The sequence below is a fragment of the Fringilla coelebs genome, assembly GCF_963513975.1.
Source record: "Fringilla coelebs genome assembly, chromosome: 5".
NCBI lineage: Eukaryota > Metazoa > Chordata > Aves > Passeriformes > Fringillidae > Fringilla > Fringilla coelebs.
In genome coordinates this window covers 50,345,942-50,356,994 of record NC_140033.1, presented here as the reverse complement: position 1 = coordinate 50,356,994, position 11,053 = coordinate 50,345,942, and the positions used below count along the sequence as shown (strand labels likewise).

General features: G+C 56.7%; 1 protein-coding gene across 1 annotated transcript; it reads left to right on the top strand.

Moving 5' to 3' along the window:
• Positions 1–930: 930 nt before the first annotated feature.
• Positions 931–10,287, top strand: SH3BP1 (SH3 domain binding protein 1; the record flags this gene model as incomplete). The annotated part of the gene is made up of 18 exons (XM_084205412.1): positions 931–992; positions 2,749–2,791; positions 4,185–4,289; positions 4,667–4,743; positions 5,020–5,131; positions 5,236–5,312; positions 5,689–5,824; positions 6,459–6,527; positions 6,924–7,014; positions 7,325–7,467; positions 7,565–7,676; positions 7,758–7,839; positions 8,146–8,226; positions 8,335–8,451; positions 8,909–9,000; positions 9,182–9,311; positions 9,471–9,586; positions 9,956–10,287. 18 exons carry the CDS (start codon positions 931–933, stop codon positions 10,285–10,287), a joined length of 1,977 nt encoding a protein of 658 aa, XP_084061538.1.
• Positions 10,288–11,053: the final 766 nt, after the last annotated feature.

Genomic DNA, 11,053 nt, shown 5'->3' with positions numbered 1-11,053 from the left:
TGAGCCTGAGAACCGGGAGTTTGCGGTCCCCATGCAACTGCGGGTGCTGCTGGCCCTGCTCGGAGGCGCTCATCTGGCGGGGGGAGGGACCTCCCAAAAACACAAGGCAGCAGCTTGGCCGCAACTTAGTGGTGGCTCCGGAGAGCCTCAGCGACGGCAGCGAGGGAAGGCAGCGAGAGGGGTGCAGGGGTGGCTTTGCTGCTTGTGCTTTGCTGCTTTTGTCACAACAAGGCGGTATGTCGCAGGGGAAGAGGGTGGAGCATGGAGAGGTGCCTGAGCAGTGCCGGCAGAGTTGGGTGACCAGGTAGGGCAGGGTGTACACCAGGCACCCCGTATGAACTGCACAGCCAGCTGGCACCGCACGGGCTGCCCCGCGGCACAGCTGCTGGTGGGCACGGGAAGGAAGGAAGGGGAACCACCCCAGCTGAGACAGAGCAAGAAACAGCGTGGGCCCTTCACTCGGGCTCGGCAGCGGCTTGTGCTTGTCCTGCCTTGTTATGTGTATGCTGTAATAAAATTTCCCCTTTAAGGCTGGGCTGAAGTTATTTTTACTTGTGGGCTGGTGACAGGAACACAGAACGGGGCAGGAGCTCTGAACTGTTCTTACCTGATCTGTGGCGGAGGGGCGGAGGAGGAGGAAGGAAGCTCAGAAAAGGAGAGGGAGCGAGAGAACGAAGTTCAAGGGAGGGGAAAAGAAAGCAGGCAGGGCATCCCTAGGGAGGGACTAGGGAGGGGACCAGCTGGGGAAACTGAAAAAGAGGGAACGAGGGAGCGAAGAAGAGGAGTAAGGAGGGAGAGGTCCTCCGGAAAAAGCAAAGTGGCTCCGGGGAGAAGAGGGGCTGCAGGCATCCGATGCCAAGCATTACCGAGGGGACCTGAGCGGGAACAGCCAAGCAGAGCAGCTTTTGTGGTCTCCTCCTGACTCTCAAGATGATGAAAAGACAGTTTAATCGAATGCGCCAGCAGCTGTCCCATCCCAACACCACCATCAGGTAAAGACCTCTCCACTAGCCGTACCGGAGGGAGTGGGATGCGGGTCCTGGAGGGCTTGTGCTGGGGCTGGTGGCCTGGGAAAAGGGGAAAGGAGGGGAAACCTTTAGGGTTTAGAGCATCTTCAGCACAAGCTAAGGGAGTTTGTGAAGGCTGCATTGGTGCTGCTCAGCAGTAAATGATCCTCAAGCCCAGCTGCCTCTCCCAGGGCCCACATTCCTGCATTCACCAGGAAACAGGACTTTCCCAAGCTTAGCTTTGCCAGGATACGGGGCAGTGGGGCAATGGGGAGGGACCTTCCAGCCACATGCTATGCCCCCTGGCACTCACCCAGGAGGGTGAGCGGGCTGGGACCTGCCCTCCCTGCTGAGTCTGGGGTGCTCCACAGGAGCCAAATGCCCTGCATAGTTCTGGCCAGCCCAGCAGTGTGAGCAGGCCAGAATGCCCTTTGAGGAGAGAACCAGGGGCCCTCGGATGGACCCATGGAGGACTTACAGCTTCACACAAAACCCTCTGTCCCTGTTCTACCTCTGCCATTTCCTTCTTTTTCTCTTTGGCTTTCCAAAGCTCTCCCCTTGCAAAACCCAGAACTGAAATTACAGGGCTGGGCTCTCCCTGCCCAGCCCCCTCACTCCCTTTCCTACTGCTACCTCTGCAGGTTCCCAGCCCTAGGTGGCTAAGTGGGACCAAGTGTGTCCCCTAAACCATTGAGGTCCTTCAGCCAGCCCAGCAAATCAACCATGAGGAAGCAACTCCTATATGCTGGTGGCCTCTTGCTCTCCTTCATTCCCTCGAAGGGAGCATGATGCTCCTTCCCATTCCTCTTCCCTCAAGATTTCATCCATGTCAGATGCATCTCCCGTTTGCTTCATGTCATGCAGGCAAGCCTCAAGCACGTTGTGAAGTCCAGGAGCAAGCTCTTCACTTGCTGAGGAGCCTCTCCTCTATGGACCATGACCTCACGTGATCTTGCTTGCCTTCAACCAAACCACCCATGTTTCCTGCAGCTCCACATCCTCATCCCACATTGGCTTTGGCAGGCAGTGAAAAGAGAGAAATGTGAACTGGGGACAAAGCAGCAGCAGATGGAAATCAAATGGGATTCCTGGACATAGCAATGATAGCAGGCTGTGAAGCAAGGCTTCCTCTATAGGAGGCATCTGGGAGGTTTTACAGTCATGGTGGCTGGTGGGTTTTGAATTTGGTTTTGAGCAGAACCACAAAAAGCTGGGTTTGGGTAGGCATTTCTGGAGGGGCTGTTGTTGGTCTTGGACCCCAGTTTGATCACAAGGATACCCTTGCTCCCACACCAGTGTCCCCACTGCTACTGACTACCCAGGCCTGCAAAGATGTGTGCCAGACTGCAGCATCACTGCCCTGGATTCACCTTCAGGGGAGAGATGAGGCAGTCAGGGACAGTGAACATCCTGCTCCTGTTGTGGCCCTGCTAAGCACTCTGACTCCAAAAACACAGGCCACATCTGGACTTTTTGACTGAGGTGCACTGAACTGGAAACCCAGTCTGATGGGGTGTCCACCAGCCAGCAAACTTGGCTCTCTTGCCCTGCTCCTGCTGTTCTTGTCCTCCCAGGCTCGTTCTACCCACAGCCTCGTATCTGATGGTCCAGGCTATAGCCTGTGTCTCCTGCTCCAGGAGCGCAAAGAGAGGCGGGTAGGATGCATAAGGACCTGCCTTCCCAAAGAAGCTGGGTGGAGGTCATCCCCATTTGCTTATGGTTCCTTCTCCTTCCTCTGCAGAGCCCAAGAAGCAACTGAGCTCCTGTCAGAAGATTTGCTGCAGGTGAGGTGTGGGCTGGGCTGGCAGGCGTGTGTCTGCTTGTGCCTGGGCGTGGGAACCTGCCCCGCTCCTGCCTGCCATTTGTCCTGCCGGCAGTCCAAGTCACAGGGCTGGGATCTGCCCGCGTGCCAGAGGGTGATTTCAGGACCATGGTGTCAAGGGATTGGCAGGCTCCAGCTACCAGCAAGGGCTTTCTCAACTGCTCACAGAGGGATGAATCCTGACCAGGAGCTGTGCTCCCTTTTCACTGGACCAGATGCTCCAGGCTGTGGCAGGATGCTGGGCAGGTGTCGTGGTTTGACACTGGCCAAATTCCATGTACCCACAAAAGTTACTCACTCATCCTCCCCTGCCACAGCTGGGCAGAGAAAAATTTAATGAAGCCTTCATGAGTTAAGGATCAGGAGAAAATACTCCAAGGGCAAAACAGGCTTGACTTAGAGGTACAAAGTGAATTTATTGCTAACAAAATCAGAGGAGGATAATGAGAAGTAAAATAAGCCCTTAAAAACACCTTTTCTTCCCCCAACCCTTCCCTCCTTCCCACTGACAGTGCAGGGGACAGGGTGTGAGGGTTTTTGTCAGTTCATCATCCGAGATCTTCTTCCACTGCTGAGGCAGAGTCCTTCTGCTGCTCTGCTGCACCCTGGGGTCCCTCCCACGGGAGACCTGAGTTCTCTGTGAACTTCTCCAGCCTGGCTCCAAATCTCATGAGCGGCAGTCTTCCCCAAACTGCTGCAGCATGGGTCACTCTTCCATGGGGTACAGTCCTCCAACGACAGGCTGCTCCTGGAAGCAGGGGCCCTCTCTCCAGCAGGTCTCTCACTGAATCACAGCTTCCTCCCGCTCCAGAATCAGCACCTCCCCCACAGGCTGTGGGTGGATCTCCGTCCCTGCGTGGATCCCCATGGGCTGCAGGGGCATAGCTGCTTCGCCATGGTCTCACCGTGGTCTGCAGAGGATTCTCAGCTCCAGTGCCTGGAGCATCTCCTCCCCTCCCTCTCCATTGACCTTGGTGTCTCCATGTTGTTTCCCTCACATGTTCTCACCTCCTTCTCTTCTCTGGCTAGGAAAAAAAATGTGTCCCCACTTTGTTTTGATTTTATTCTTAAATGTGTTTTCACAGAGGCATTACCACTATCTCTAATTGGCCCAGGCTTGGCCAGCAGCATGCCCACCTTCAGAGCCATCAGGGATTGGCTCTGCTGGACATGATGGAAGCTTCTGGCAGTTTCTCACAGAAGTCACCTCCTGGGCTCCCCCTGCTACCAAAAACCAGCCCATGCAAAACCAGCACAGCAGGCCATCCTCAGCCAGAGCTGGGTAGTGGAGAAACGGGCTCGAGGTGGCCATGGCTGACAAAATGGCTTCCCCAGTCCCATTTTTCTGCCCACAGATTGAGCAGAGGATTGAGCCGGCCAAGCGAGCAGCTCACAGTGTGTCCAAGAGGCTCCAGGCATGCCTGCAGGGACAGTGTGGCTCCGAGATGGACAAGCGAGTGGTAAGAAAAATCTTCCCACCACCGTCTGTGCTCACGCCAGCTCTGTCCCTTGCCAAAAACAGGGATGTCAGGCCCCTGCTTTGCCAGCTTTGCTGAAGGGTGGTCCAAGGCTATGCCAAGCCCAGGTCCCATTGTCAGCAGTGGCCTCCAGCATGTGCCTGGGATGAGCAGAGCAGGGCAACCCCCTCAATCATCACTAATTTAGGACACTCCTGAGAGACAGTGTCTTTGCACTGAATAACCCTCCAAAGCCCTTGTGTTCCTTCCCAAACCCCCATGAACTCTGGCACCCATGGTGCCCTGTGGTGGGGAGCACCACAGTGTGGCCAGGCACAGTGGTGTCACCACTTCTCTCCCAAATCCTTGGCTCTGTGCAGAAGAAGCTGCCCTTGATGGCTCTGTCCATGGCGATGGCTGAGAGCTTCAAGGAACTGGACACGGAGTCCAGCCTTGGGTAAGTACTGGTGGGAAAAAATGCCAGGGTGACTCCAAAAGATGCCAGATCCCAGTGGTGACACTGTCTTGGCTCAGGGGCTGCCATGGCTCAAACCATGTCCCCAGAGCAAACACTGGGAGAAGGGACAGCCAGCACCTTCAGCCTCCAACAGCAGAGCAGGGCCGGGGGCTGGCTCAGGGTCCCACGTGGGTACGGGTACAGGTACAGGGGGGATGTCGGGTCAGACAGGGGCATGGCTCCAGCCCGCAGTCATTGCATCTCTGTCCCACACAGGAAAGCCCTGGAGATGGGTTGCTGCATACAGAGCTCACTGGCCAAAATTGTGGCTGAGTTTGAGATTGACCTGGAGCACTACGTCCTGCAGCCGCTCAACAAGCTCAGTGAGGTAGTCCTGGCTGCTCTACGGGCTCCATTTTCCAGTCTTATACCACTCCTTCCTGTGTCCCCAGGCCTGGCCTCACCTGCTCACTCTGGCCCTCTCTCCCCCAGGAGGAGCTCCCCATCATCCTGAAGCGCAAGAAGACCCTCCAGAAGTTAATTTCTGACTGGAACACAATCAAGAGCCGGTATGGGGCACACTGCAGCCCTGGGGGCCCAGGGCATACAGAGCACAGCCCCCAGACTGGTTGGGGGAGAGAGGAGGGTAATTGCCCTGGAGACTCTATTTCCAATAGCTCTCCAGGAGCACCCAGCTAGCTCCTCTGTAGGTGCATCCTGCTCTGGGCTCACATGCTGATTCCATAGCACCAGAGAGAAGGGCAGCTCTGCTGCAAAGGCAGTAAACTGCCCTAGTGCTGCCTGGGACACTGAGATCACCTCGTTCCAGCTCTTGCCAGAAGTAGGCCTTGCCATGCCAGATTTCTCTGAAAGTCTGCACACCAGTTCTACCCAACATTCCTGGCACTGAGACCATAAATGTGCCTCTTCTTTCCCACCCCAAAGGCTGAACCAAGCTGCCAAGAGTTCCAGTAACAGCACTGGAGCTGGTGCTGGCTCAGGGGCATCTTCTGCTGCCAACAAACTGGAGATCTTGAAGGAAGAAGAGGAGGAGGTGAAGAGGAAGGTGGAGCAGTGCAAGGTGAGATGGCCACTTGCTCTCCCCTATGGATCAGCTCCAGGGCTGCAGACCTGCTCCCTTCCACCAGTCTTGTCCGAGGTGACCCCACGCTAGGATGGACTGCAGCCAGCCAGCATGTCCTGCCCTCTGAAAGCAAATGGGGCCCTCAAGCAGAAACCGGGAGATGGCCCAAGCCCAGGGAAGAAAAAGAGTAAAGGAATTCAAAGTGCAAGCTGCTGCAGAGAGGAGGGTCCAGGGGCTAAATCAGGGAGCATATGGAGTCCCCTCAGACTGGAAAACAGCTGAGCTAGGATCTGTCATGAGTGGCAGGGAAGTTTCACATCAGCTTTCTCCACTTCTGCTCTGTGTCTCTGAAAAGCCCAGCACCTCGTCTGGCAGAGCTCGTGAGCTCACTGGAGCTGAAGGTGCAGAGGCCTTTTGTTCTTGAGCAACTTGTGCCAGGACTTTGATCATGGGGCAGGTTTCTGCCACTACCCAAACACAACTAATGGAAGCAAGGAGAAAGCCCCACTTCCCCCAGAGACCCTGTCTAGACCACTCACAGACCAGATGAGATGGCTTCATGGAGCTGTCTCCTCTTCCTTGGGTGCCAGGGAGGGGTTGGAAAATTGCTCTTCTTTGTCTCCCTTCCCAGGATGAATACATGGCTGACCTCTACCACTTCTCCACCAAAGAGGACATCTACGCCAGCTACTTCATCAAAGTAAGTCCTCTGTTTCACTTCTCCCCAGCAGATGTGTGAATGTCAGCTGAAACATGTCTGAGCCCAGCCTTGCCCCCATCCACACCAAGTGCCCCCAAGCAGGGCAGGGGACAGATCAAGGCATCAGCAGATGCCTATAGCTGGCCTTGCTCCAGCCACTGCAGGTTAATGCCACTGCTAGCACCAAGTGCAAACAAGCAGCTTGTCCTGAAGATGCCCCTCTCCAATCTGCCCTCTACCCCTTAGTACAGACATAGTCCCATGGACCCCAGGGGGGCTCCCCTTGCAGCTCCCTCTTTGCCCTGTCTTCATGTGGGTGCAATGTCCTGGGAACGGGTACCTCTCCAAGAGGGACTGGTGCCATATGAGTGCTGTTTGCCGTCTTCTGTCTGGCAGCTTTTGGAAATCCAAGCCCAGTACCACCGGCAGTCACTGGAATCTCTGGACTCGGCTCTAGCAGAGCTGAGGGAAAGCCACAGACAGACAGGTACCCTCTGGCTCCCCATGCAGCCTGGCAAGGGCTGCAGCTGAGCCTGAGTTTGAGATACAAGTGTGGGATACGAGTGTGTCCAGCAAAGCTGGAAAAGGCTAATTTTCCCTCCCTACACCTGCTGCTGCCTACCGTGTTGGGTTGGTAGGTTGGGGACGCAGCTTGACATGGGTTGGGGATGCTGCATGTCCTGCCTCTGCCTGTAGCCAGCCAAGTTTGGCTTGGAGCAGGATGTTGCCATGGGCAAATGCTGGATGGTCCCAGGGATTGCCCACCATCCCTCTTGACATTTTCCTTCCTCTTCCAGAGCCTTCCTTCACGACAGACACCCCAGTGGCAGGGTACTACGGTGTGTCCCTAGAGACACACCTCAAGAGCTTGGGCCGGGAGATTGCGCTTCCCATCGAAGCCTGTGTCATGATGCTGTTGGCTTCCGGCATGAAGGAGGAGGTAGGGAGTGCTCCAGACCCCCTCAACACCTTTCTTCCCCCAGATGCACTCCTCCCAAACTCAAAATGCACCTCTTCCCTCTTCATGCCATCCCCAGGGACTCTTCCGGCTGGCAGCAGGCGCATCAGTGCTGAGGAAGCTGAAGAGCAGCTTGGCCAGCGGCTCCAATGCTCTGGAGGAGTTTTACTCAGACCCCCACGCTGTGGCTGGTGAGTGCCAGCAAGGCACGGTGGGGTGACATGACTGGGCAGTCCCTGCCATCAGCTCCATTGCTCCCCCTCTCCCCCCAGGTGCACTGAAATCCTACCTGCGGGAGCTGCCCCAGCCTTTGATGACCTTCGAACTCTATGACGAATGGGTCAAAGCGGCCAGGTGGGTCCAGGCACTGGGGTGGAAATCCCTGGCAGGTCTCAAAAAGCCCCCAGTCAACCCCCCTCCATCCCTCCCGGCACTTGGAGCAAGGGTGCTCTGTCTCACTTGGGGAGATACGGACACAGAGCCTCTGTGCATGCCTGCCTTCACTGCCCAGTAAAGCAGGACATCTCCACCTCCAGGGCTATGGCCTGCACGGGGCAGCCTGCAGGCCTTCCTCCAACACTGGCCTTCCTCCTTGTCCACTGTGTCCCCATCTGCCACAGGGAACAGGCCGAGCTCTCTGCTCCTCCTTCTCTCTTACAGCCTAAAGGACATTGACAGCCGCGTGCAGAGCCTGCGAGCCACCTGCAGCCGCCTGCCCCAGGACAGCTACAACAATCTCAGGTGTTTTGGTCAGAATACGGCTTCTTCAGCCCCAAGCAATCACCAGGGGTAGCCATTCCCCCCTCAAATCCCTACCTACTAAAGGCCTGCCCTCCTTTCACCCCACAGGTATCTGATCAAGTTTTTAGCCAAGCTGGCTGAACACCAGGAGGTGAATAAAATGACCCCCAGCAACATCGCCATTGTGCTGGGCCCAAACCTGCTGTGGTCTCAGCAGAGCACAGGGTAAGGTCTGGTTTGAAGGGGTGGGAGGCAGCTGTCTAGCCCCAGCTGGGGTGCCCTGAAGGCAAATGCCATGGCAAAGGCTGATCCAGCAGCCTTCAGGCTGGTCTAAAGCACTTACAACTCTTCCATCCTCAAGTCCTGTCCCTTGTTCCCATGCTCCCCAGGTTGCATGTCCCCTCACCCAGCACATGTCCTCTTAGCCACTCTGCAAAGCAGTAAAGGAGGGGACTAAGGCCCAAAGCAGTTGTGACATGGGTGGCTTTCAACACCACTGGTGTCCAACACCAAACCAGGGTTCCCAGGTCAGGGAAAAAGGCCCATCACCCATGTTGTCATGGCCCTTGGCTGGGCTGCCTTCCCTTCAGACCCTGACCCCCGCGGAATGAACACAAAAACCCATTTGGGGTTAATACCCCTAAACCCTTTTTCTGATGCCTCCCCCACCCCTGTCTCTCAGAGACCCCATGCAACTGGACTTGGCCTCGGTCTCCTCCATCCAGGCTGTGGTGGAAGCCCTCATCCAGAATGTGGACACTCTCTTCCCTGGAGGTAGGGCCAGGGCATCTCTTGGTGGCCCACACCAGAGAGTGAGAGGGAGTGGAAGGGAAGGGAACATTTCTCCATCTCCAGGAGGAGAGAAGCAGGAGGCTGCTCTGGCTCTCTACTGTGGGCTCATTGCTCCAGGTGGCAAGTGCTTCCTCACAGGATCTCCTCCTTTCTCTTCACCCAGAGGTAGACTTCAATGTCTCAGGCATGTTCATGCTGCCCACAAACACCGGACTTTCCAAGGCTGTCCCAGAGGAAGAGCCAACTCCTGCGACCCCTCCAGCGAGTACCCCGACCATTTTGGATGGAGAGGCGTAAGTCTGATGGGAGCTAGAGGCTCCGGCTGTCCCAGCTCTCCCACGTCGTCCCTCCATCCCACACCAGGGCCATACTCTCACAGGTGGCTGCAAGGTGCCTCACAGCCAGGACCACCATGCCCACCCAAAGCCTGACTTACCTTGTTCTCTGCACAGCACCTGCAAGGACCCCGAGGCCAGGTCCCAGCCGGCATCCCCAGGACTGCCCAGGCCATCTCCTGAAGCTGCAGGGCCACCAGCTCCAGTGATGACTGACAACACTGCCCGCAAAGGTTAGGGTACCTCGGATGCTTGGGAAATTACACCCCCAATGCCACCTCCTGTGGTTTAGTCAGGGGATGTCCTTGTGGGAAAGGCCTCTGGCCAGGGCAGCATGGCCATGATCCAGCCAAGATGGGACCGTGGGATGGACGAAGTATGTCCTCCAGTGTTGGGTTGAACACCTCCGGTAAAGAGGTGTCAAAGCTCATGGCCTTTGTGAAGGGAAGAGGGAAAAGCCCCCAGAAAAGCTGGTGTGCGCTTGTGTCTTCAGGACAGGAGCTGGGCAAGGGGCAATTTGTCTGACCAGCTGTCTGCAGCCCCTGTGCCCTTCGGAGACACCCCAGTGGAGAGGAGCCAGCCCAGCTCAGCTTTCTTTCCAGGCAAACGCCCAGCTCCGGCCCGGCCCGCAGCGCCGCCGCCGCCCGTGGCGCAGCCCCGGAGCTCAGCTCCTGCCCAGGCCGCCAGCCCCAAGGCCCTGCCGCGCCGCACTGCGCCCAGCCGAGCCCCCTCCGTGCCGCCGCCGCTCCCTCCGCAGCCAGCACCCCGCCACAGCCGAGATGCCCCACCATCCCCCAAGCCTTCCTCTGGGGAGGCTGACGCAGCGGCTGCCGTGGACTCTGTGCCAGGAACCACAGAGGAGGGGCAGCCACTGCCTGCAGGAGAAAGCCCCCTGGCTACATCGGCCCCAGAAGGACAGCCCACAGAGAACTGAACAGGGTGAGAGGCATGGAGGAATCACAGGTTGGGGAGACGGGATCTGGCACCTCTCTGGGACCCAGCAGACGCTGTGGAAATGCCAGGGTGGCCTGAGGGATAGTATCTCTCGGTCCTCCACCCTTGGCTCACACCACCTGGCATGCTTTGCCTGCCTTGTCTCACTCTGCCGTCTCGGTCTCCACCTCCCCACACTACCATGTCCTGCCAGAGCCCAGCCACCACATCCCTGCCCTGATCCCTGCCCTGATCCCCACCCAGTTCCCCCACTGCAGGCCCAGACACTGCTTGCAGCTTTCCGGCCAGCACGGACAGCTTGGCCCTATGGGGCCATTCACAGATGCTCAGCCATGATCCCAGCCCCAGTTTGCCGTAAAATGCATTGCTTGGGAACACACAGATGGATGTATAAAAATATATATATAGATATATATATATAGATAGATACATAGATATATATATAGATATAGATACATATATTTGGAGTGCATGTTCTATTAGGCTGAGGGAGCTGGGGTTGTTCAGCCTGTAGAAAAGGAGGCTCAGGGATGCCCTGATCACTCTCTACAGCTCCCTGAAAGGAGGCCATAGGCACATGGAGACTGACCTCTTCCTCCAGGCAGCAAGAGCACATAGCCACAAGCTGCACCAGAGGAGGTTTAGGTGGGACAGGAGGAGGAACTTTTTCACAGAAAGTGATTAGACATGGGAATGGGCTGCCCGGGGAGGTGCTGTAGTCACCGTCCCTGGGGGTGTTTAAGGAA